At 37.3% G+C, this 26026-nt stretch overlaps 1 protein-coding gene across 3 annotated transcripts in view; it reads left to right on the top strand.

Annotated features, from left to right (window-relative positions):
* Positions 1–26026, top strand: part of Skap2 (src kinase associated phosphoprotein 2) — a 185937-nt gene that overhangs the window by 126175 nt on the left and 33736 nt on the right. For all 3 annotated transcript variants that reach the window (XM_029567538.1, XM_008841498.3, XM_017800234.2), the window contains 3 exons: positions 1266–1390; positions 2261–2324; positions 2662–2799. In XM_029567538.1, the coding sequence (XP_029423398.1) occupies positions 1266–1390; positions 2261–2324; positions 2662–2799 (327 nt within the window). The remainder of the gene's footprint in view (positions 1–1265; positions 1391–2260; positions 2325–2661; positions 2800–26026) is intronic.

The raw sequence follows: 26026 nt of genomic DNA, 5'->3' as shown, positions 1-26026 counted from the left end.
ACTGAGTACAATATTGTATAACTGTATTAATTCAATGATAAACCTAAAAATTTACAGCCAATTTTGAAGGAGATGCATCTTAGCTCTGGAAATTGTTATTGAATATGTCAATGCTGTTATAATGAAATGCTTCTTCTGATTGTGTGGTTATTAAATAAATAATTTAAAAAAAAGAAATAAACCTAGTGCTGTGTAGCTTTTTTTCCCTATCAAAATGCCACAAATGAGTCAAGAAAGAAAGCTGTTTTTCTTTTTTTTAAAATGATTTTTAAAATTTAATTTATTTTATGTGTATGTGTGAATTGCCTACATGTAAGTGCATCCATGTTGTGAAGTGCCCACAGAGGTCAGAAAAGGGTGTTGGATCCCCTGGAACTGGAGTTATAGACTGTTGTTAGCTGCCATGTGGGTGCTGGGAATCAAACCCAGGTCCTCTGTAAGAGCAGCCAGTGCTCTTAACCTCTTAACCTCTGAGCCATCTCTCCAGCCTCAGCTTTCTTAGTTTCACAGTATTAAATCCTTTGTTGTATTTCTCTTTTATTTGTCTTTAAAATAATATCTGACCAAACTCAAGCCATCTTTCCTTTGGCTCTTTATTATTTGAGATTCAAGTGGGCTTTCACTAGTTCACTGTTCACCAATTGGCCAACAAACCTCGTTTTTGCAATTAATGTTTCTATTCTTGCTTTTCGCTTTTCTTTCCATCCAAATGCTTTGCTTTCCCTTGACATTTCTTTTGTAGTTAGTAGTTTTGTTTGCTTTTAAAATTTAGAATTTTTTTTTTTTTTTGAAAGAGAAGTTTTGCTTTAAAGGTCTGCCTCTTACTTGGTGGTGGTGGTCAGGGTTGAGGGATAAGGAAAATACATAATGGTAAATAAAGACAAGTATCAAGTAGACAAATTTTACCACTGGTTTCCTACAGCTGAAAGAACCATGTGTTTATAGTAGGTTTGTCTAGCAAATTCTAAATTATAAGTTTTAAATTTTTCCCAATGTATAAGAATCTTTTTCTGTACTTCCAGCATCTATAGACCTGTTCCTTTGGTTCCCTAAGATATTTTTAATAAATCCCAACATCCCAAGTATCTTCATGTTTTAGAATTAAAAATGACATGTAAGAACATTTTAAAGCATTCTATTTCTAAAGCAATCTGAACAAGAATACTCTTTCTGAGTATTGACAAAGAAAATCGAAATAAGAGCCAATCGAGCGTTTATATTCACTGTACTAAATGAAATTTTAACTTTGGGTTTATCTCCTATAGACAAACAACAGAAAGGTGAATTTGCAGTAGATGGCTACGATGTCAGAATGAATAACACCCTTAGGAAGGATGGAAAGAAAGATTGCTGTTTTGAAATCTGTGCTCCTGATAAACGTGCCTATCAGGTTGGAGTTTTTATGTTGCCTTGAAATTAAGTTGATAAGATACTCTGATTTCATTTATAGAAACATTAGCATTTTTTAAAACAGCTTTTCCTGACATATTAACAATAAAAAATACTGTTTTGTACATTGGACATTCATATAAAGAGGAAATACATTAAAATTCTCAGATTAGTTCCAGTGATATATCCTTGCCAAAGATCAAGTTAATCTGTAATTTTTCAATTACTTTACATGTAGCATTTTATATCTACCTAAAGAGAACTATGTGATTTCCTAAAATAATTGCATAGCAGAAAGAATAAAATTATCAGAGGAAGAATAGTAGAGTGTTAATGCATGTTGCATTGCTTAGGGGTGTGGGAGAAAATGAAGATAAAGACGCACATCAGCTCTGTAACTCGAGCTATCAGCTAGGCATCAATATGGAATGTATGTTTAATAAGTTTTAAATGTCTGAGATTGCAGTTGAAAGCCAGTTAATTAAGTTGTCAGGTAGTGTGTTGGAATCTGACAAGAACATTTTTAAGAAAACTGTATCCAGCAGTCTAAAGAAATTCATGGGTGTCTTCTAATTGTCAAGGGCAAATTTTGTTCATCGGTTCTGTGTTTGACATTGATGAAGAGAAGCAGCTTTTTTTCCTGCACAGCTGCCAGCTGCTGATCAGAGTTTCAAATCCATCATCCTCTGCTTCAATTACGTAAATTTGTCAAAATTAACTGTACATTATAAGAAGCATCCTTGCAAGAAAAGTACCACTAGACATGAAAGGAATTGCTAATGTTTTAAGAAATGATAAGAACACAGCACACCTTCAGTTTCTACTGATTGATTTCAATTCTTGTTTTTCAATTTTGTTTTTTTGTTGTTAGTTTACAGCCTCTTCTCCCAAAGATGCTGAGGAATGGGTCCAGCAGCTGAAATTTGTATTACAAGGTAAGAGCATCAATTGAACATTGTTATTACAATCCTTGAATATTAAGTAATGGTGTGATTTGGGTTTTCATATACAAAGACTTACCAACTTCTGTGAGAAGGAGCAAGAGATTATTGACTGATGATAGTCCATTTAATGGACTGGTAAAAGCATATTCCCTTGGAACAGTGGGCAACTTTAAAATACACACACAAAACAATTTTTAAAAATGTTTTAGATCAAGAATATAGTGAATATATAGCTGTTAGTTTGTAGAATTGTGTTTATTTAGGAAGTAAGGTTTTAAAATTCTCTTTTGCATTCTTTTAAAATTGTTTCATGAAATGTGCTTTGTAGACATGGGATCTGATATTATTCCTGAGGATGATGATGAAAGAGGAGAATTATACGATGACGTTGATCATCCCCTTCCAGTCAGCGGTCTGCCAACAAGTAATCAGCCAATAGATGATGAAATTTATGAGGAACTTCCAGGTATTTATTTTGTGGTGATTTACTTAAAGAGATTATGGCTCTTGTGGTCCAAATTTGTGTGTGTGTGTGTGCATGTGTACATGCATGTGTATAATTTGCCATCAGGTTGACAACTTGAGTACAAAATGGTGAGCTATTAAGAACAAGGGCAAAGAAAATCTCCAAAACTCTTACAGAAAGGGTTCTGCTTGAGGCATTTCAAGTGAGTGGATGCACACTTAGGAAAAGTGAGTGGAACCTGATGATAGGGCAGATACAGTCCTCATCTCTTGAGACTTTTGGCTCATTAGCATTGTTTATGCTACATAATTTTTTAATTAAAAAATTGACTTGCCTTACAGTTCTTTCCATCAACTCACACATCATTTCTTAGTACATCTTGGAACTTGCATTAAGCAGAAGTTCATGCACACCCATGTGTCATCAGCTCTGCCTCTCTGTTCCTCCTTGCTGTAGTGTGCTGCCTTGTCTTGGAGGAATGTTGTTGAGCTGTAAACAAAGGCGTTTTGAGGCTTGAGGAGTGGTTTTTTTGTTTGTTTGTTTGTTTGTTTGTTTGTTTTTAAGTAATTAGTACTGTAGTAGTAATATGAAATCAAAGGTTTTCTTACTGTAAAAGTTCAGGTCTTGTATAGTGCTTATAAACTTCAGTATCTGGTTTATAACAAAACTAATTATCTATTGATTTCTTGATAGTTTCTAAAACAGAAAAATAAGCATCTAAAGTTTAGAATTCTTGGAATATAACAACACTTGAGATTGTGTTATTAAACACAATCTCAAAAGGCTATTTAAAATTAGCCTTTTTCTGCTTATTAGAAAAATCAGTAAAGAAAAGGGGATTATAAACTATATGAGATCTAACCAACATTTCATGTACAAAGACTATTTTTCTCTGACCAGGGCAATTTAATAAGTCTGTAAAATTGATTTTTAAAATATTTAGCATGTTCCAAATTAATAGACAAGTGTCATTTTCAACACAGTAAAACATAATAACTACAACATACTTTCGAATAAAAAGTTTAAATTCTGGCTGTCACTTATTAGTTCAATGATTTTATAACTCAATTTTTTCACCTATAAAATGAGGATGATATCACTGGAAGGAGCAACTGAGGTGATTGGACATAGTGCTTGGCTCATACAGGCCCACAGCAAATTGTAAAATCATTATTTTCATTATAGTATCTGGTGAATTCTTACAAATGTTTAAGTGATGTTCTGACCTAGTTATAATAATTATAGCTAATATACTAAGTATATTTGTATCTATGAATTGTATTTTACTACCCTGGAGGAAGATGATCAGTAAAAACATATAATTTGGTGGAAAATAGTGGTCTTTGTGATTGTTATGTAGCCAAGCAGTGTGCTCATAACCCCCGGCCACCCTTCTGGCTTATCCTAAGGAAATGACATCTGCCATAGCATCAGTTCCCTTCAAGTAAGGAAGAATAGTTTTTGGCTGCTTGGTTTTATCATTAACACAGTTATTTAAGCTTTAGAATAAACCTGTGACAGGACTGAGAATGCATGCCGATATAAAACTGAAGTATGGTACCTTTAAATATCATATTACTGTCACACACATTAACCCCTTTAAAACTTTACAGTGAGTGTATTATGTTACAGTTTGAAGTAAGCGTTCTCTGTTTCTTTAACGTCATGATTCTCTCTCTACCATCCAAAGAAAAAAGATCATTTAGAGCAAAGATGAAATACTCAGTTATTTCCATAATGGAGATCCAAGGACTATCTCCTGTAAGTAGCTTCAAATTTTAAAACTATGAAGCATTTTTAATTTTCTCTCACTGCAAATGTTCTTTCTTTGCCCTCCTCCCTGTCATATACACTTTTTGGGGGGGCCTGAGGCCACATAATGTTGGAAAGAACTGCCTCTCTAAAGCAGTGTTATTTCTTGCTGTAGTACTGGGAGAAATCTAAGCTGCTCTGAGACTGCTTTCCTTCTGCCCGGGATTCCCCGTGGCTGTACAAAGTGATTGAGCTTAGAGCCTGTAACTGTGCCTCTGGGAAAGAGTGGCTATAGGCAGCTGTGGAATGTCTCCTGCTCCTTTCTTCCCCAGTGTGACCAAGAGCCGCTTCAACATCTGCACAACTCAGCAGTCTTGTCAAGCTGAACCCTCAGCTACAGAAGGAATGTTTCATAGAGAAGGCCCTGAAGTTATCTCAGAGTTAAAAGTTTTGTTTATTTAAATACTTAAAACTAGGAAGGTAACTTTAATTTTAAAAAGCATCTCTTTCAAAAAAGCTTGTGCTTTCACTGGTTTTGTGAAACTTGAATTTTGAGGTGAGGGATGAGAGCAGTGGGAAAGTGTGGAGCACACTTGTGAACTATTGGTTTGTGTCCAGTTCTGTACAAAGTGCTGTGGATCTCTGAAATCCAACTGGTTGTGTTCCCAGAATTAAACAATATGCCATTTCAACACAATTTTCTGTCAATTATCTATTGTTGAAAAGCTATCTTCTTAGTTGAAAGATGAGGCTTACAGATGTATGTGAAGAAAAAGCAATCTGAACATTCAGCATGCTGCTAGAAATTGCAAAGCTCTTTTTCTGAAAAGTCAAGCTCTTGCTCTAGTAAGTGTATTTTTTAATGTAAAATCAGCCTTCAATATTTAAGTCTGAAGAGTAAGAAGAAAACATTGTTTAAAAGTTGTGCTGTAAAGTATTCCTTGAGAAATGTTTATAATTCTATGAGAATGTAAATAGTTTCACAGTAATTGTTTTTCAGTTAGAATATTCTAACTTAATTGCAGCGCAGTCTCTTTAATTTCTTGTTCATTAATTTTTAACTAACTTCATAAAAGAATAAGAATAAATTATTTGGTTTCTTTGTGTTTAGGGGATTTATGCCATGTGCAGAAGAGTTGAGGGGATGTTATTTCTGGGGAGTATGAAGGTATTTGGCTTTTCCTCAAATACCCTAATGTTTAGCTGTCTTTTATGTTTTGTTACTTATTAGCATAGGCCAGTTAGATTTGCATACACTATGATATCACTATGACATACTTTTGTTTTCACAACTAATATATCAGCGAAAGTATGTTAAACTGATCAATAACATATTAATGAGTTCATTTGTCTTAACATAAATTTCAGAATTTATTGCTCAGTTTTCCTTCAGAATCACAGAGAAACACTGTGTCTGATTTTGACCCTTGAAGGAGGGACACAATCTTGGGAAATTGCTGTAGAGACCAGGACCAGCCCAGCTTGCTCTTCTCTTCCACTCATGCATCACTTGACTGCTCTCCCCCAAGTGTCAGGAAATTGTGCAGAAAAAACAACAACCAAAAAATTTCTCAGGATATAGATTGAGCCAGCTGGGTAACCGAGCAGTAATGTGCCACATTCACAGGATTGTTCTTGAAATGTCTTCTGGTAAGTGGACTTGGAGGAGCGAGGGCAACATACAGCAGGAAGACAAATTTCTGCTCCATTAACCTTTTTTTTTTTTTAGTGTGAATTCATTTTTTTATTGCAATGACAGATTGGACTATTCTGAACCAGGAAAAGATGTTTTTATTTTTTTGTCATTCAATTAAACTTTAAATTTATTCAGCCTAACTATTTGCATCTAAAATGGAATATAAAGTAAAATGCAGCTATAATTTTTTTCAATGAAAGTATTATGTATGCATAAAAAGAACAGTGCTTAAGTACTTGAATTTGAAGTAGTTTCCAGCAAGTGGGTACAAATGCAAGTTTAATCAATAAGTAGTTGCAAACCCTCAAAATAGATGTTATCTTTATTTCTTTTTCATTGCTCATATTACCAAGTTAATATCAAGGTTATAGGGACCTCTAGTATTGACATTGTTATAAGTGATGGTAGGTCCTGACTTCACCAAACAGTTTTTCTCATTCTTTCTTTGGAATACAATGGATAGATGTTAGTTAACTTTCACAGAAACATAGTGTATTTAATGTCTCAGTTAATCCAAGAAGCCTTCTAGCATCCTTTTTTCTTAAATCTAAGCCACTGAATTACAAAGTTACAAAATATGTTGTCTCCCAATATCTAGAATGATAAATATTTTCTCCCAAGTAGATTACTAGATTAGAGTCCATTTTTTTTAATATGGTTTTAGCTTCATACTCTGCTGAGAGGATTATCTGGTCATTGAAAAAATAAGGAAAACACTCATAAATTAGAATCACTGTATACATACAATGTTCGTTTCTGTATCTACTTATATACGCATGTGTGTATGTGTGTATTCAACAATGTATACACACACACACACACATATTTGCTATGCTGGGGATTGAACCTGGGTCATTGTGCATGCTAGCAAATGTTCTACCACTGAGCTATACCCTGTTTGTTTATATTTTCATATTTGGTGACTATAGATGTGTTTTTAATTTTAAATTTATGTGTATGTGTGTATGTGCCTGCTTGTCTGAATGTGTATCACACGCATGCAGTGCCCATGGAGATCAGAAGAGGACATTGTATCCCCTAGAGCTGGCGTTCTAGGCAGTTATGTGCTTCCCTATGTGTGTGCTGGCAGTCAAGCCTAAGTCCTCTGAAAGAGCAGCAAGTGATTTTAACCATTGAGCCATCTCTCTAGCCCATGTAGATGGGCTTTTAATGTTATGTACATTGCTTAGTTTATAATAATGATATGAAGCTTTATAATATAGTTTGAATTGTCCTGTAGCCTTTTTCTACTTTGCTGTTGGGCTTGCAAACACATTGTCATCATTATATGAAATAATTTAATACGTATTAAGCCCCAAAGTATCTATGTACATGCAAAACACAGATTTCCATTGGTGGAAAGATGAATAACCCATCTTTGCAAATCAAAGCTATGTCAGTGATTCTCAACCAGGGGAGAGTTTTACTCCCAGGGTGCACCTCTGTCTCTGTCTGTCTGTGTGTCTGTCTATTTGTCTGTCTCTCTCCGTGCATGTGTGTGTGTGTGTGTGTGTGTGTGTGTGTGTGTGTGTATGTATATGTGTGTGTATGACAGATACCTAGTGGGTAGAGGCTAGAGATGCTGCTAAACATCCTAAAGTGCATAAGACAGGCCCCGTAATGACTAGTTATCTTGCTCAAAGTGTCAGTGGTAGTGAGGTTGTGAACCCTGCCATAGGGATATAAAAGGCAGCTTTTGATTTATCCCCCTTAGTCTTTATCTCTTAGCTATAAAGATTCATAACTCAAGTTCTGTGTAAGTTTGTTTATGGGGGCACTGGAGAGATGGTTTAGCAGTTAAGAACACTGAATGTTCTTGTAGAAGACCCAGGTTCAAAATCCCAGCACCCACATGGCAGCTAACAACTCCAGTTCCGAGGGATCCGATGCCCTCTTCTGACCTCCATGGGCATTGCATGACCCAGGTGCACTTCCATACATGGAGGCAATACACATACACATAAAATAAAAATAATTTTAAAAATTAAACACAAAAAACAGGCTGGATATGTATGCATAAAAAGAACAGTGCTTAAGTACTTGAATTTGAAGTAGTTTCCAGCAAGTGGGTACAAATGCAAGTTTAATCAATAAGTAGTTGCAAACCCTCAAAATAGATGTTATCTTTATTTCTTTTTCATTGCTCATATTACCAAGTTAATATCAAGGTTATAGGGACCTCTAGTATTGACATTGTTATAAGTGATGGTAGGTCCTGACTTCACCAAACAGTTTTTCTCATTCTTTCTTTGGAATACAATGGATAGATGTTAGTTAACTTTCACAGAAACATAGTGTATTTAATGTCTCAGTTAATACAAGAAGCCTTCTAGCATCCTTTTTTCTTAAATCTAAGCCACTGAATTACAAAGTTACAAAATATGTTGTCTCCCAATATCTAGAATGATAAATATTTTCTCCCAAGTAGATTACTAGATTAGAGTCCATTTTTTTTAATATGGTTTTAGCTTCATACTCTGCTGAGAGGATTATCTGGTCATTGAAAAAATAAGGAAAACACTCATAAATTAGAATCACTGTATACATACAATGTTCGTTTCTGTATCTACTTATATACGCATGTGTGTATGTGTGTATTCAACAATGTATACACACACACACACACATATTTGCTATGCTGGGGATTGAACCTGGGTCATTGTGCATGCTAGCAAATGTTCTACCACTGAGCTATACCCTGTTTGTTTATATTTTCATATTTGGTGACTATAGATGTGTTTTTAATTTTAAATTTATGTGTATGTGTGTATGTGCCTGCTTGTCTGAATGTGTATCACACGCATGCAGTGCCCATGGAGATCAGAAGAGGACATTGTATCCCCTAGAGCTGGCGTTCTAGGCAGTTATGTGCTTCCCTATGTGTGTGCTGGCAGTCAAGCCTAAGTCCTCTGAAAGAGCAGCAAGTGATTTTAACCATTGAGCCATCTCTCTAGCCCATGTAGATGGGCTTTTAATGTTATGTACATTGCTTAGTTTATAATAATGATATGAAGCTTTATAATATAGTTTGAATTGTCCTGTAGCCTTTTTCTACTTTGCTGTTGGGCTTGCAAACACATTGTCATCATTATATGAAATAATTTAATACGTATTAAGCCCCAAAGTATCTATGTACATGCAAAACACAGATTTCCATTGGTGGAAAGATGAATAACCCATCTTTGCAAATCAAAGCTATGTCAGTGATTCTCAACCAGGGGAGAGTTTTACTCCCAGGGTGCACCTCTGTCTCTGTCTGTCTGTGTGTCTGTCTATTTGTCTGTCTCTCTCCGTGCATGTGTGTGTGTGTGTGTGTGTGTGTGTGTGTGTGTGTGTATGTATATGTGTGTGTATGACAGATACCTAGTGGGTAGAGGCTAGAGATGCTGCTAAACATCCTAAAGTGCATAAGACAGGCCCCGTAATGACTAGTTATCTTGCTCAAAGTGTCAGTGGTAGTGAGGTTGTGAACCCTGCCATAGGGATATAAAAGGCAGCTTTTGATTTATCCCCCTTAGTCTTTATCTCTTAGCTATAAAGATTCATAACTCAAGTTCTGTGTAAGTTTGTTTATGGGGGCACTGGAGAGATGGTTTAGCAGTTAAGAACACTGAATGTTCTTGTAGAAGACCTGGGTTCGAATCCTAGCACCCACATGGCAGCTAACAGCTGTCCATAACTCCAGTTCCAGGGGATCCGACAGCCTCTTCTGTCTTCCGCGGGCATTGCACAACACAGGTGCACTTAACTACATGCAGGCAATACTCGCATACACATAAAAAAATTAATAAATAAAATATTTTTTAAAAAGAGTTTGTTTATGGATACAGCATAGATCCTACACGTATAAACAAGGCTTGCATAGGATATTCCTTGGTCTTCATAGATCAGCTGAACTTATCTGTCTCTATTTCCTTCTAGGGGCAATACCTTAAGGAAATGAAAAAGACCTAAATGAATAAAGGCAAAAGCATAAGGAAACATTTTCCCTATTCTCAGATGCACTGTTAGTGAAGGGAGAAGCTTTCTGAGGTGGTAGATGTATAGATCCTTGGTATAGCCTGTTTTAATAGGATAGCTCTTTTGAGGCTTAAGAGAGAGAGAGATGAGTAGCTTGGAGGCTGCCCTTATCTAAAGGGGGGGGCATCCTAGAGAGAGATTCAAGCTGAACAGATGCTTGGAGTCTGACAAGTGGCTTGAGGAATGGAGCTCCTTATGGGACCTTTATCTCTAAGAAGACAGCTTGCAGATTTGAGCTGGTCTCTGCCCCTGGAGGTGGACAGGGAGCCATGAGGACAGCCTCCAAGAGGATCAGCAAAGAGAGTCTCACCTGAGTATATGTCACAAGCCACACTGTGGGTTACTTGTTTATCACTCTCAGTTCAATCCCTGTCTGTTATTGCTAGGTCTTAATTTTTAAATCTTTGCTTATGACTAAGACATACTTATTGCTGATATGCATAAAAGAAAAAAAGTTGCCCCTACTCTAGAACATTGTCAACAGTATGGTATGAATCTTTATCTTTTTCTTTTGCCCATTTAAAAAATGCTGTTACATGTATTAATTTTCAACAAAAATGTGATCCTTTCCATTATGAGCGACTGAACTTTCATTTTCTTCCTTTGTTTTTCTTTTCTTTTTTTCTCATTCTTTTATTGTTGTTAATCCCCTTTTCCTTTCCATATTTCTTGCTTTCTTTCATTTTCTTTAGGCCATAACTATTCCCATGTGCCTATTATGTGCCAAGCATTGCCCCTACTTGGCCATACATAGGCCTTGAAAGATGCAGCTTCCTTGCCTCTTCTGATCCAGCTGTGGATTTAGAACCCTTAGGTTCCCATGTTTGTTCATGTCTTGCATGTATGTGCTGTATTCATGTATCATGAGTTAGCTGTTTTTGTTTCTCTGGCACAGGAATCCTGTCCAGTGGAAATATTAAAACTAGCCTCGTGTCTATCCTGATGCCTACTTTTAAGCCATCCTCCACTTTACTCTTCCTCTCCATCGACTGAAACCTCTTACACCCAGAATGCCTTCCATTCTGTCTGTGACTAGTATATCGTTGTGGTCCAGAGCAAGGACTCTGGAGAGAAACATACATTCCTTTGAATTCCAGCTCCACTCCTAACTATGGTTCAGCTGAAGAGTGAATGCACAGGAAAGATGGAGAATACAAGGACCAGAGTACGTACAGGAAAAATGTGTCCAGTGACTTTACTTACTATTTTTAAGTAAGCCTTATTTTTTAATTGTCTTAGCAAACAGTTAAAAAGTTAGCTGGGGTAGGTTGGAGGTATAGACTTGTGAAAACATGCAAGAGAGGGGAAAATAAAAAGTGACTACACAAATGTATCAAACCAGAAAGGAGGCAGGAAATGAGAAAAAAGAAGCAAAGAGAAACTACTTAAAAATAAGACTATACAAGTAATCATAAAAGTAACTTGGTAAATCTATAAAAAGAAAGTATTAGATTTTTAAGCCCAGCAGTATTGTTATAAGAGATATAATAAAACTACACAGAAAGTTTCAAAGTAAGGGTTGAAAATATTCCTGACAATCCTACCCAAGAAGACTATAGCAGGCATTGTGGAACTTAAGACACAAAGCAAGAAAAAAAACGCAGTAGAATAATGATTAATAATAATATCAGATAAACCTCAAATGTAGCTGACCACACAAACTTCAATCAGTAATATAAAACATAAAAATGAAAGAAATTCAGTCACAGTTTTAACATACCACTTTTAGTAACTGGCTGGCCCAGAGAGGCAGAAATTCATAAGGATAGGGATATGAACCACAAAATTACTAAACTTGATCTAGTATGTCTAAAAGAAGATATAAGCCAGCACTACAAATAATAATGAATATATGTTATTTCATTATACACAGAATGATCATGGAAATTGATTACATATAAATTTAATATTTCAGTCTCTACAAATTTCAAGGCATCTGGATCAAAGATTACATTCTTTACAGAGGGTTGGAGATGCAGCTCAGTGGTTGAGCACTTGCCTAGCATGTGCAAGGTCCTTGTTCTGTTACCCAAACCACAACATGATGATGCTAATGATGATCACAGACTTATGTTTTCTACAGTGAAACTTCATTAGGAACCAATACTTATATTAAGATAGTTAAAAACACACCGATGTTACTCTGTTTGGAGGCTGGAAAATAAATTCCTAAATAGGCCACGAGTTAAAAGAAGAAATCGCAGTGGAAATATGTAGTTCTGAAAGAGGATACTGCAGATAAGAATTTTCAGCATCATGCTCTAAACATGTTTAGGGGGATGTGGTAATAAATGAAACACGATCACCTAAGAACTGGAGTTAAGAAAGCAATCCAAAGAGCAGTCTGTAAAATAAAGTATACCTTGAATGATGTAGAGACGAAAGAAGGAATAGAAAATTGACAAGGAAAAAGGACCCTCTAAAAAGAGATCAGATTTTTTTTTTTGAAAGAACCTAATAGAGTCACTAGAAGTTATTGATTGTTTATATTACTTGGCCACTGAATTGTAAATTCTCAGACTCACATATTTAAATTTACATTGCTGAGGGAACCAATAGGATACATATTAAAATTTCTGAGCCAGAAGGTAAGCAAATGTCAGCCACACTAATCAAACAAAAACGCTGATGTTTATAAAGCAAGAAGAAAAATTACATTAATGGGGCTGAGCCATTAAGATTTTTCTGTGAACCTTAGATGAAGAATCTGTGCCAGAAGGTCAAGTATTCACACTGTGGGTTTTGTGTCTGTACACAACTGAGCCCTTACCACTTACCACCAAGAAATCACATTGGTTAGGTTAAGGCACAGCTTCTAACTAACTTCATAATAGACTTTCTAACTGGAATCCTCATGTTTTAGATAAGATTTGCTTCCTATGTATAAACAGATTGTGGCCAGCTTTTGTTTTTAACTCCTCCATGTTTTCAGAAGACAGACTAGGAGAAAATTTCTAGTAGCTACACAGAAATGATTTGCTTCTTTAGGTCCCAGAAACCCACACATACACACATCACACCTCCCCACACTACACACACACACACGTCACACCTCCACACACACCCCATCCTACACACCCCCTCCACATCACACCTCCACATACCCCACCCCACACATCCTCCACATCACACCCCCCTACCACACACATCACACACTACACACAGCATACACATCATACCACACACACATATCACACCTCCACACACCCCACGCCCCACAAGCCTCCACATCACAGACCCCATACCACACACATCACACACTATACACAGCACACACATACACACACACACTGCACTTCCCCCCACATATATGCACAGCTACATGGGCACTTGTGCATGTAGAGGAATTCTGCACCGGGAGAGTATCAGGTGTCACTCTTCTTGCAGGCAGGTAAGCTGGGAATATCAGCTTCCTAAGAGTGCTCTGCTGCTTACTCTAAAGCTGTGATTAATAAGAATGGCCAAGTTCAAGAAAATGTCAGTGATAAATGGAAGCACTCTTTATTTCTGGCCTCAGCAACTACTGCAGTTGAGTAATGCAAAGCTTTCATCAAAGTGGGAAAAAATCCAATCTAACTTAATTAAGCTTACCTTGATTTTGCTTCAAAGGAAACATTCATAGATTTGGTCCTTGTTATGGGAACTTCATTAGAATTCTCACACAGAGCTAACAACTCCATGTCTGCTTATCCATTGGCTCCTTTGTTCCTGAGTACAGAAGTTGAGATGGGCCTTAGAATAACAAGGAAACAGTAGTTGAGGCTCAAGGAGCCTCTCTGAGCTCTGTTTGGAGCTGGGTCCTGAATCTTCTGCCTCTTTGTTTGGCCTGCTTTCCCACTTTCCTGATCTCAATTCATGGCTAAACCTTCACAGTGCTTCCTGTTTAGTGTGTTGACCTTGTTCCCTGTCTTTGCGTCTTTTTACCTGTTCATACCTAGCCCCTAATGTTACTTTTCAGTCTTTACTCCTAACTAAAGTGGCTTTTTCCAAGTCATTAGTGCTGTTCCAGTCATCAGTCTTGGGGATATGATGGGAGCTCTGGAATGTGATGTCACTCCTTTGTCTCGAAACTGACTCTTCTGTTGGCTTTCCTCTTGATAAATACAATATTTATGAAGAGTATATTAATTACTTTTTAAAAACACTAACAAAATACCTGACAGAAGGAACTTAAGGGAGGAACAGTTTATCTTGCCTCACAGTTTAGAGGGTATAGTCCATGCTGGTAGGAAAGGCATGGTGGCAACAGTGGCTGGAGTCATGGCAGCAGGAGCGTGTAGTCGGGTTCATTCACATGGCTGCACACTGGACACAGGGGAGCTCAGGCTAGAACTAGAAGCTGCTGTCAACTTCAGCATCCCCTTCTTCAGCTCCATTACACCCCAGAAACCCCATGATAGTTAGCCCCATGTCCCAAAGTACTGCAGTCTCCCCAAACAGCACCGCCAGTTGGAGACCACTTTTTCAAACACATGAGCCTGTAGAGGACTTTTCAGACTCACAGTGTAACAAGAAGCATCTCAGTACCCTTTGATTTCCTGATGCTTAGCTAAGATTCTGATTACTTCAAGCTGTTTCCCAATTTATCTTTTATTTCTTTAAAATAATCACGCTTTTTTTTGTTCCTGCTTTGTCTTACCTTTGTACCTCATTTATTCTGCAAATATTTATTTGAATGCCAGATTCTGTTATAGGTGCTCTGAATTTAGTCATTAAAAAAAAAATGACAAGCTTGCTCTCTGTTAAGATAGTTACAGAGCTAGGTATAGTAGTGCACACTTACAGTCCCCATCTTAGGGAGGCTGAGGTGGGAGCTTAGTGAGTTCAAGGCCAGTCTGGCCAAATAAAGAGGCCCGGTCTCAAACATTAATTACAGATTGTTGTAAGAATTTTTGAGGAAGGAAGAGAAGAGGATGACTTGGGGAGGAATAACTGTTTTATATTCCATAGCCAAGGAAAAATGCATTTAAAGTGAAACCTCTTTGGTAAAACTGGAAAAAAAAAAAAAAAGCTAAAGTTCCTTCCAGACAGAAAGCCCTAGACACAGAGGCTCAGCCTGCAGGTACTGGGTGTTTGGGAACCAGTGAGAAGGGCCTCGGGGAGCCAAGCAGGGAGAGTTTAGGATGAGATTGGGGGTGGGGTAGATATGATCCAGCTCAAGCAGGACACTTGTAGAACAGAATTAGTGGCACTTGAGAGATGTTTGCTGAATTTCTAAAGTAAGGATCATGTGTATAATTATATGAGATTGCCTACTACATCAGATGCTGCTTATTGTGATGTTGCTAATGAAATGAAAATTTGGGATGGGAAGTTCTTCCTCTGTTTACACTCTCTCAGGTAGTGTAGATGTATGTGTTGTGAGTAAAGTGAAATATCTTCACTGGGTAGCTAGTTGATAAAAAGAATGTAATTGTGATCATGGGTAGCCCTTAATATGTACTGGGTGCTTTCTTTACCTGTCTCGTTTAATAAAGAATGCTGTGTGGCATAAGGACTACTGCACCCTTATTTTACAGATACGGAGACTGCAGCTCAGAGGCAATAACTTGTTTAGAGTGTAAGCTGGGAAATGGCATTAAGATTTGAAATTAGGTATTCTGACTCTGGAGGTTAAATTTTCAGTCAAAGGCTATAAAGCTTCTTAGAAATGTGATAAGAACCACCTTGTCCTTCACTATAAGCATTTACTGAGACATGTAAAAAATGATACTGTGAAAGCAAAACAGATCAAATCCCAAATGTCATCTTCACATCTTCACCTTTCTAAGTTCTGGCCTCATTTCATCCAGGGGCCGTCATATCAAGCTTGTGTTTAAATCAAATTCACTGTCTTCATTACTAATACTACTCTTCCCCCCGCCCCATTTCTATAACCGTACCAGTGGTCACTCAAGTTTTAACAGTAAAATACCTCAAACCTGTCTTTGACTCCTTCCTTGATCACCATGCCTCCCCAAGTCAGATCAGTTGTCAGTTACTATGGCTTCTGCCTCAGAAGCACCATCCATTCCGGCTGTCTGTGCACACAGGGTTTCACGATTTCTCGTGTGGGTCATCACAGGGGCTCCTGAGTGCTCCCCCAACTTCCTGTGTGTATCTCTTTCTTTGATCAAACTGAGGATCCATTTTGTATACTTAAGTTGATGAACTAATTCAATGATAATAGCAAATAGATAAAGCTTTGATTGATTTGACTTTTCGTTTTTCCATTCACACAGTCCATGATCAATCTGTGTTTTCTAATATGTGCTATTATATGCAAGATATGGGGTAGATGCTGAGGTGATAGATTTATCGCCTAGATCCTCAAGTGCACCGTAACCTGATTGCAGGAACAAATACATGAAATTTATAGAAAGAACTAAAAAATACACTCCTGTCAGTTCCAAGGTCTAGCATACTATACACCTTACCATGCTTTCTCTGTTCACACCTAACTCGTCTTCACAGTCACTGCCTCAGAAACTATGACAAACACCTTTGAGTCTGTATATTCACTGTGCCATTCTATAGTTTCAGTGTAAAAATAAGATTTTCTCTAATCCACTCAGATAGAATTTTGTGGTCATTTCATTACAAATAATTAAAATGGTGTTGTGATTCTGTGTATTTTTTGGGCATAATTCAGTACTTTCCTAAGTATAGGATGGTGCATACAGTACACTATCATGGTGTAGTGACAAACGTAGTATCATCTTACCTCTAGTATTCTGAACCTATCTAGAACATCTGTTGCTTGGAAATAACACATACAAAAGAATTCAGAACTCCTTCATAAATCATTTAACGAGGAAACTATCTTCAAGTTAAAAGAATTCAGAAGTTTCTTAAGTTATATATTTCTGCTGCTTCAAAATGTGAATGACTGTCCATTGTCTGTAGGCTAAAGCATGCATTCCCTGCCCTTGCTTTCAAAGGTCTTCTGCAGCCTGACTGAAATCTCATAGTCTATCCTAGTCCCTGTTAGGATGCGATTTCAACAAACTGATTTAGTTTTCCCACAAGACATCCCATCCTTTCCCAACCCCAATTCCCCTCTCTGTCCCTTCATTGTAGGCCCAGGTCAAATCCCGTCTACCCTAAACGCCTCTTCTGTCTATCCCAGAATGTAATGGCCTCTGCTTCTCTGAACTTCCATAACACCATCATTTGAGAACCAATCACATGCCACCATGTTGCTTTGTTTTTATATCACTATCTCCTGTTGCATGACTTGTTATTTCACTTTTCATGTAACTACTTGGCAAATAAGAAAACAGGTGGATCATTATAACTTATCTTTATTATATTTACAAGCTCTTCAAGGGCAAGGACCAAGCCTTATTTTACTTAGCATATCCTTTAGATAGTGCTGTCCTCCTAAGAATTCAATGAATAATACCTTAAGTAGTGCTGTCTTTAGAGGATGCATTAGTTAAATTAAGAGAAACTAGGAAGGTATTGCTAAGATAATCTTTTTCCTAATATCATCAACTATTCAGAAACCTAAAAGAATGATTGCCAAACAGTATACCATCAGTGGTATAGTGAAGTATGCCTGATCTTCCAAAACTTCCTTAAAATCTAATATTACCATTTCAGTGAGCATAGCCTCAGATAAATGTATGTAATATAGTACTGTCAGTCTTTTTACCATTAAGGTAGATTATCCTGTTGTGAGCAACAGGACTAGCTGGTTTCCTTATGGCATACTAGTCATCTCAAATGAGGTGTTCTCCAGGAAATGCTCCCCCTTGTTCATTGAGGCCATAGGTAGAGTAGATATGAAGAGCACAGGCCTGCAGCCAATGTTTGAAAGCCAGCATCTATGGGGGAGATACCAGAGGATTGTTGTAACTTATGAGCACATGGTGAGTTTTGTGTTTAAAAATGAGCTGGGATATGATAAGTTGCACAAGCAGCTTGAGTGGTGAGGGAAGGTTAATAGTGACTAGATGAATGCTTGGGAGGAATGCTTCAACAGTACCTCTCCAGTTGCTACTTTGGTTTAGTGGACATTGCTGGAGTCCTGAGAACAGAGGACAGCTGTGGTCTTAATAGCAGCTGTGGCCTGCCCAAGTCTTTGTTTCTCCAGTCTCCTTCCCACTCTTTCCTGCCTTTTCACAGCTGTTCACAAGTCCTGTGCCTGATTCTACATTACCTGTTACATTCTCCCATCTACCAGATAACCTCATTTCATTGCCCCTTCAGCCTTTTCTGTCTGAAATTAGAAAGAACTTGATAAAGTGGGTCAAGGTAAAGGTCATTAACACTCCATCTATCCCTATATTGCTTAAGACAGGTGTAAAGGACAGTAACCCCAAAGCACATGGATATGTATATACAACTTCAGTACAGTTGTTTACTCTCTTCTGATAGCTTAGCATTCATTTAAAGGCATTCTGAAAAGGTCATCTAAGGGAAGGCTGAAAAGGGTAGAATATCAAATGAGAAAATATTTGAGTTTTGCATAAGTAGTTCAATTAATCATGCAATATTTATTGGGATTATTTTTAATTAATTTATTTTTTATTGTATGTATCCAAGTGTTTTGCCTGCATGTATTTAAGTGCACCTATGCATGTAAGACCCACAGAGGCCAGAAGAGGGTGTCAAATCCCCAGGAACTAGAGTTACAGATGGTTGTTAGCCACCATGTGGGTATTAGGAACCCAAGTTGGGTCCTCTGCAAGAGTAGCCAGTACTTTTAACCATGATTTTTCTAGGCCCTACTGGGAAGTTTTTATGTCAATCAGGCACTGTGCTAGACAGTGGCGACAAATGTGGGCCAGGGTGAATTAGCTAGAAATGAATGTAACCAATGAAAAGAGACAAACAAGAAACTGATAGAGCGCAAAGTTCCAAACTAAGCCTCTGGCCATCTGAAAGGACTTATTTTTTTCAGCACTACTCAGCCTCAGAGAGCAGTATATGGTTGTGAACATCACCTCTAGAGCATTCCAAAGATGAAAGTATGATGGTTACCATAAAGGAATCCATTTAAACACATTTAGATGTGGACAGCTAGTACATATTTGGACGAGGCCAGATTAGAGCATGTTCTGTGTTACAGCCAAAGAGGGAAATTTCTGTTCGTGGAAAATTTCGAGAGTCATTAAACAGAAAACTTTGAAAAACAGCTATCAAATCCCTCAACAGTTATACCTGTTTTTGTTTTTGCCCTTTAACCCTCAGGAAAAACAAAACAAAACAAAACAAACAAACAAAAAAAACTTTCCAAAGGAAGTGGTGGATGAAATCCTATTGCTTGAGACATTAAAAACAGATGGTTCAGAGCCCCAGCAGTTATTCACAAGCGGTCCGTCCTCTGTGGGAGAAAAGCTAATGTACAGTATAGTTTACATGTCTAGTTTGGCAAATAAATGAAAATTAAGAGTTACATTTTCCTGGACTTTCACATAATTTCTTAGCATTCTGTGTGGACTTCTAATAGAACTGACCACACAGGAGAATTGCATGCTTCCTTGGCTGCTCTTCTGCTAGCCCCATGTACTGTAAGCTTATCAAGTTTACTGCCCCAAGGAATTCTGTGCACCATGGGTTCTGGAAGATTTCCTCCTCCGTGATGGTTCTTCATTTGTTTCTGCCAGAGCCTTAACAGTTTCACAGTTATATTAAATTTCTTGGCTTGTGACTATCATAGTTGAGGTTATATAAGTTTGGACCTCATGTTGTACAACTGTGGGTTTTGATTTCTCACAGAAATCCTAATACTTTCCAGAGAACTAGAAGCACAAAAAGCTTCTCGCGGCTTCTCTGGGGTAGTGGTGTTCTCACTTGCAGCTCTCTGCTCATCAGAGACCCAGGGTTTTGTCTCAGATACGCAACTCTAGCCCCTCTCCATCTTGCACAGTCAGTATGTCCTTTTGAGCAAGCAGAGCAAGTCAGGTTTGTTTCTGCTTAGCCATTGCCCATATTGCTACTGAAGGTTGAAGTCTTAGCTGTAATTGATTATTGCAAAGACCCTACAGTAGACATTTAATTATAAATATGTGATTTATAATCTTCAGTTCAATTTAAACAAAATCTTGCATTTTACTATAGGCAAGACTCCATGCTAGGTGTGTCCTGAGCACTGATGGACTTTATGTTCTTAATACTAATTACTTCTTGACAAAAAGAAAATCTGGTTGAATTTATGATGGAAGAGATCATAAATATTTGTTGACTTTATAAAGTAGATGATCCTAAGTAGCTTTTTAGTGCACTTTAGAGTAAAAATGATGTTTTGTATACAAAAAATTACTGAAAAATTTTAAAATAGAAACTCAACCAGATCCAAATGTAGACTTTAATTTTATATGCTAAGAATAATATGTATTTGTATTTGAAGTCTTATTAAATCAGATTTATGTGACAATTTTAGAATATGTTTTAAAACTGAGTTAGCATTCCAGTCAACTAAAGTCCTTATTTAAGTCAATTATTTTACCTCCTGTGTCAGTCTTTTTCTCCCAGAAAGTAGAGCAGTTTTTACAGTATTCATTTGTAAAACTTACATGACATAAACATTATGTGACAGAAGTTGTTCAGTGTTAAGAGAGAGAATATCGTCTCAAAGAAACTTGTCATCTGGAAATAGGAAAAATCATACAAAGTAATTTCATTTGTATCATGGCTTCTTCACTCTTGGTTACATCTATGACAGTTAATTCTATATTAAATATTAAGAATATTTGTTTATGCTTGACTGTATACTATAGTAGGATATAGATTGTACTCAACATATTCTTGCTTAGAAAGAAGACTGTTCAGTTAAATCATATACTTATGGGCCAGTTATAAAGAAACATAGATGTTATGGGACTTTAGGCTACCACTTGGCTGTCAAAATTTGATCTTAAAATTTTAATTTATCCTTGAATCTTACAAAAGTGTTATTTTTGGAGGTTAAGAATGATCAAATATAATTTCATTTGATTCAGAATGGAAACACTTGCTAGCAATAGGCATAGACTTTAGAAAGTCATGGATGTTAATATTCATAGTATTATAAAATGAGCTATGGAGATCGTTAATCTATTGGCTGGAGTTATTTCTGTACTTTTGATATAGGTAACAGTATTATGGTTATATTCTCATTTTCAAGAACTAATATAATAAAATATTGAGATATTTTGAGTTTTTGTGGAAGTAATATGCCTTATTTGAAGATTATAATGTAATTTTGATGGCATCTATTTTAAAGAGGGCAATCTACACCATGTTGAATTTTTTGGTCAATGAAATGTGTACGTGTGTGTCTATGATTTGTTTTGCTTGGATTTTAGTTTGCAGCATAAGAAAATACCCCCAGACAGGCTCCCGCTGTTTTTGGTCACTGTCCATCAGTGCTGTGAGTGCATGGTGTCAGTTGTTTAAATGTTGTTGAATTCACTGTGGGTTGCCAAGAAGCATCTGGGAGCCAGACTCTTTCATGTGGACACGTGCCAAGTAGCGTATTGTATTTCTTCACTGTACTGAACTATATTGAGATAATTTTTCTTTTTGACTTTTTTAATCCAGAAGTTGTTTTCTAAAACTAAGTAAAGGATCACATGATCAAATCATTTATAATAAAGCTACCTGAAATCTGTAACTGCTGGCTAATAACTACTTTTCTTTAGCTAGAGTGAGTGTAACAAAATCCTGTCCTTAGACAATATTCATATAGTCAACATTATTCTCCTAGGTAGACTAAGTAGTTCAGAATAGTTTATATTGTTATTTTATGTATTGTCATTAAATCAGTGATTTACTCTAAGCAAGTACAGCAAACATGAATGACCGTCTAAATATTATAGTTGGACATGACATTAAATTTGTTTGATTAGATTAATTAGATGAAAATAAAACCCCGGATAAGTTTATTAAATGTCATACTTAAACTTAAAAACCAGTCTATAAACAGTTGTGATTTCAGGATAAGAAAACAGGAGTGCTTTGTTGCACTTGAAAGCAGACAAAGGGTTAGTTTTGCAGCCTTGACACTGTCTAGACCCTGGTCCCGAACATGGCAGGAATTTGTCCTCCCAGGATGGGAAATTTAAAGTTTCCTAACCTGAATTGCTGTGAGTGTGACCTTGAGAAACATCACATACAGCCTACCTGTGATGCACATTAAAAATGCCTTGACTATTTTACATACGATATTTTGTTTATGTTGGCTTTATTTCTGGAATTCAAGTAAGAGGAACTTTCAAATGAGAGTTCAGCCTGTTCCTTTAGGGAGACAAACCTGAACAAGCGTGTTACTTTTTAAGCTTAGATTTTTATTATTGCATACTTTGAAGAACATCAAATGCTATTTTGTAGGTGTGACCACCAAGACCTTCATCAGATGATCTCTGTGCCTGACCTTCCCTTCTTCTTTCTGTAGGCTCTTCCCTGCTTCTTTGAGGAGCCCCTTTCTACAGAAATATTATAGTTCCAGAATATTTTTCCTTTCCTGGGCGTTGCAACATATTTTATAATACATTCATCTGTGTGTCAAGAAAATACCTCTTACCTTAGCACCTTATATCATCATTCTGAGTGTCTGTGTTCAGCCCCTCATAGGTCCATACAGGTTTGTATTTCAAGAGTGCTGTTCTTTTATATTATGTGAAGAGCTTTAATTCACTACACTTTTCATATCTTACCACAGTAAAATCTGGTGAGGAGCTGTAGCTGTCTTCTTCAGGATTACTTAATCTTTCTAGGCCTCTAGCTAGGAGGGAAGCTGCTCCTAGCTCTGCTTAGTGCAGGCTTGGCCTTCTCCTTTTCCTCATGTTCAATATGGAGGGGAGGTGGTGGGAGATGGTTTTCTATTTGCAATCTGCCTTCCAACAGAAAGAAAAGTGAAAGGGGTAAATGCCAAGCTTTCTGTGGTCATTACAAATACGGCTCTCCTGGTTTTCAGCAGTGTACACTATTTTTCTAGATTTGTCTGTTAGCCAAGTTATTTTCATTGAGAAGTGTTAAAAATAAGAATATATGTCAATATGACATCATGAGATTAACTTTCTTGTAAGGTCTATATTATGGCAGTACGTTAAAGTGCTGTTTAATTAATTAACAAATAGAGGAGCAAGTGATATGTGCAGAATCTTAAGTATACTGCTTCAGAACTTGGATTCTGCAGACTGCCTAGGTTCAAATTCTGGAGTATTTCTTACAGCTGTACTATGCTGAGCTAGTTACTTAAATGTTTCCATGCCTCTGTATCCTTCTAGAAAACGGGAATAACAGTATACCTTCTTCAGAGGGTTTTGATAATTGAATGAGATTTATGAGTCAGGTACCTAGTAGTCTTTGCCCACAGTAAGTCTTCAGATAATTATTGTAATCACTGCTGTTATAAGTCTGCTGTGTGGTGAGCATTGTGTTGGCCATTTTACCTCATTTTGTCCTGATTAGTACTTTTCTAGGGAATATCATATAATTTTGTTTTCTACTTGGCAGATTTGAAGTTGGGGGACTGGAGAGATGGCTCAGCTTTTAAGAGCACTGGTTTTTCTTGCAGAGGAACCAGGTTTGGTTCCTAGTACCACATGGTGGCTAACAACCATCTGTAGCTCCAGCCCCAGAGAACCCAACACCCTTTTCTGACCTCCACAGGTACTGCATGCCATGGGTGCAGTTACATTCATGCAGGCAATACACTCATATACATAAAACAAAAATAATAAACAAAATATTTTAAAAATTGAAGCTGAGTTTCTCTTTAGCAGTCCATTGCCTTAACCACTCAGCAGCCTCATCCCACATAAGTTTCTTGTTTAAAAATGTTATTTATACTTTATGTGTATGAGAGTTTTGCCTGTATGCATGTAAGTGTACCACATGCATGCAGTGCCTTCAAAAGCCAGCAAAGGGTGTCAGATCCCCTGGAACTGGAGTTATGGACAGTTATTAACTGCTGTGTGGGTGCTGGAATCTGAGCCAGGGTCCTCTCCAAGAGCAGCCAGTGTTTCCAGAGCCATCCTTCTAGCCCCCGAGTGAGTTTCTTTGGTGAACTTTGTACAGATAGTCAAAGTGGTTAATATGGACTTCGGGAACACACATTTTATTTATATTTGTATAGTGCCATTATGTTTTTTGAGAGTATGTGTGGGATTAACTCCCATTTTACTAATTGTACCATAATTAATTTTACTTTGGTATTATTTGGTGAGGCATACACATATTTTCAAATTGAAAAGGAAAATGACATTTGAAAATAAAATATTCTTAATAACTAACATTCAAGTAATGGAATACTGAGCTTTTATTTGTGGGGAGCAGGGTCATAACCAAGGATGAGTTTAAACTGTTGATCCTTCTGCCTCCATCTCCTGAGGGCTGGGATTATAGGTATGTAGCACCATGCCTGCTTTATGTAGTCATAGGTCTGTTCAAGGCCTTGCATGAACAAGGCTTCATGCATGCTAGGCGAGCCCTCTACCAACTGAGCTGTAGCCCTAGCTCCTAGCACTCTCAAGTTTTTGAAGCCTTATGTAAGCAGATATGGCTGTAAATAATAGGCTCTCAAAGTGTTGTCTCTGGACCAGCAGCATGGGCTGGCAACTTATGCATTCATACCTTCTCCCCAGGTCCAGTAAAACAGAATCTTTATGAGTGTATCATAGCATTATAGATTTTTTGGAAAATATCTTATTTTTTTATTATTATTATTTTTTTATGTGTGTATTGCCTGCATGTAGGTAAGTGCACCTGTATCATGCAGTGCCCATGGAGGACAGAAGAGGCTGTAGGAGCCCCTAGAACTGGAGTTAAGGACAGTTGTTAGCTGCTATGTGGGTGCTAGGATTCGAACCCAGGTCTTCTGCAAGAACAGTCAGTGTTCTTAACTGCTGAGCCATCTCTCCAGCCCCAGCATTATAGATTTTAACAAGACCTTTAGGTGATTGTGTTACCTGCTGAAGTCTGAGGACCACTGCCCAGGATAAACAACATATCCAGGTGATAAGCAGGGATGTTAATGTAGCTATAACATCAGGTTCCAAACTGGAAGTTGTGTTTTGCAAAGAAAACATCTAATAATAATGGGAAATTAAATATTCGCTTCTGTGCGCTTGGTCCTTTGTTCTCCTTGGATTTAGGCCTTCTAAATAGGTGGTAGCTGTTTTAGTTGGGCACAGCCAACTAAGCAAAAGAACTGAGGGACTAAAAGTGACTCTCACCTCCATTAGGATGGTTAATTTTTCTGGTATTACCAACTTGGAACATTCAACCAAGAGGATATATGTATGGTGGTGGCTGGGGAGTGTCTCAGTAGGTAAAACACTTGCTGTGTAAGCTGAAGACCTAAGTTTGGGTCCTTAGAACCTACATAAATTCAGAAGCAGTAGTGTTGGTCTGTAATCCCAGTGCTCTGACAGTGAGATGGAAGTGGAGAGTGGAAAATCCCTGGAAGGTCTGGGATCAGCTAGCCTGGTATGCACACCAGGAAACAAGAGCTCCTGTCTCAAACAAGATGGAAGGCAGGAACAACATCTGAGATTGTCCTGTGAGTTCCAGTGACAGAGACAGACAGAGAGAGAGACAGAGACAGAGAGACAGAGACAGAGAGAGAATATGAATGAGAATATACACAGAGGAATTAAATAATCCCACTATCACATCTTCCTTCTTAGATAGAAGCAGCGTATTGAAAATGAGTGAGACTGAAGGATACAGGAAATAAACAGGAAAGCTGTTTCACTTTATCCAGTTTAATTGAGGGGAGAAAATGGACCGAAGCAGTTGTCTTCTCTTTTTTTTTTTTTTTTTTTTTTTTTTTTTTTGGGAAAGGGG

The sequence above is a fragment of the Nannospalax galili genome, unplaced genomic scaffold (assembly GCF_000622305.1).
Source record: "Nannospalax galili isolate Female #2095 unplaced genomic scaffold, S.galili_v1.0 scaffold158, whole genome shotgun sequence".
Taxonomy (NCBI): Eukaryota; Metazoa; Chordata; class Mammalia; order Rodentia; family Spalacidae; genus Nannospalax; species Nannospalax galili.
The sequence above is the reverse complement of the archived record's forward strand: the minus strand, read 5'-3'. Positions and strand labels throughout refer to the sequence as shown.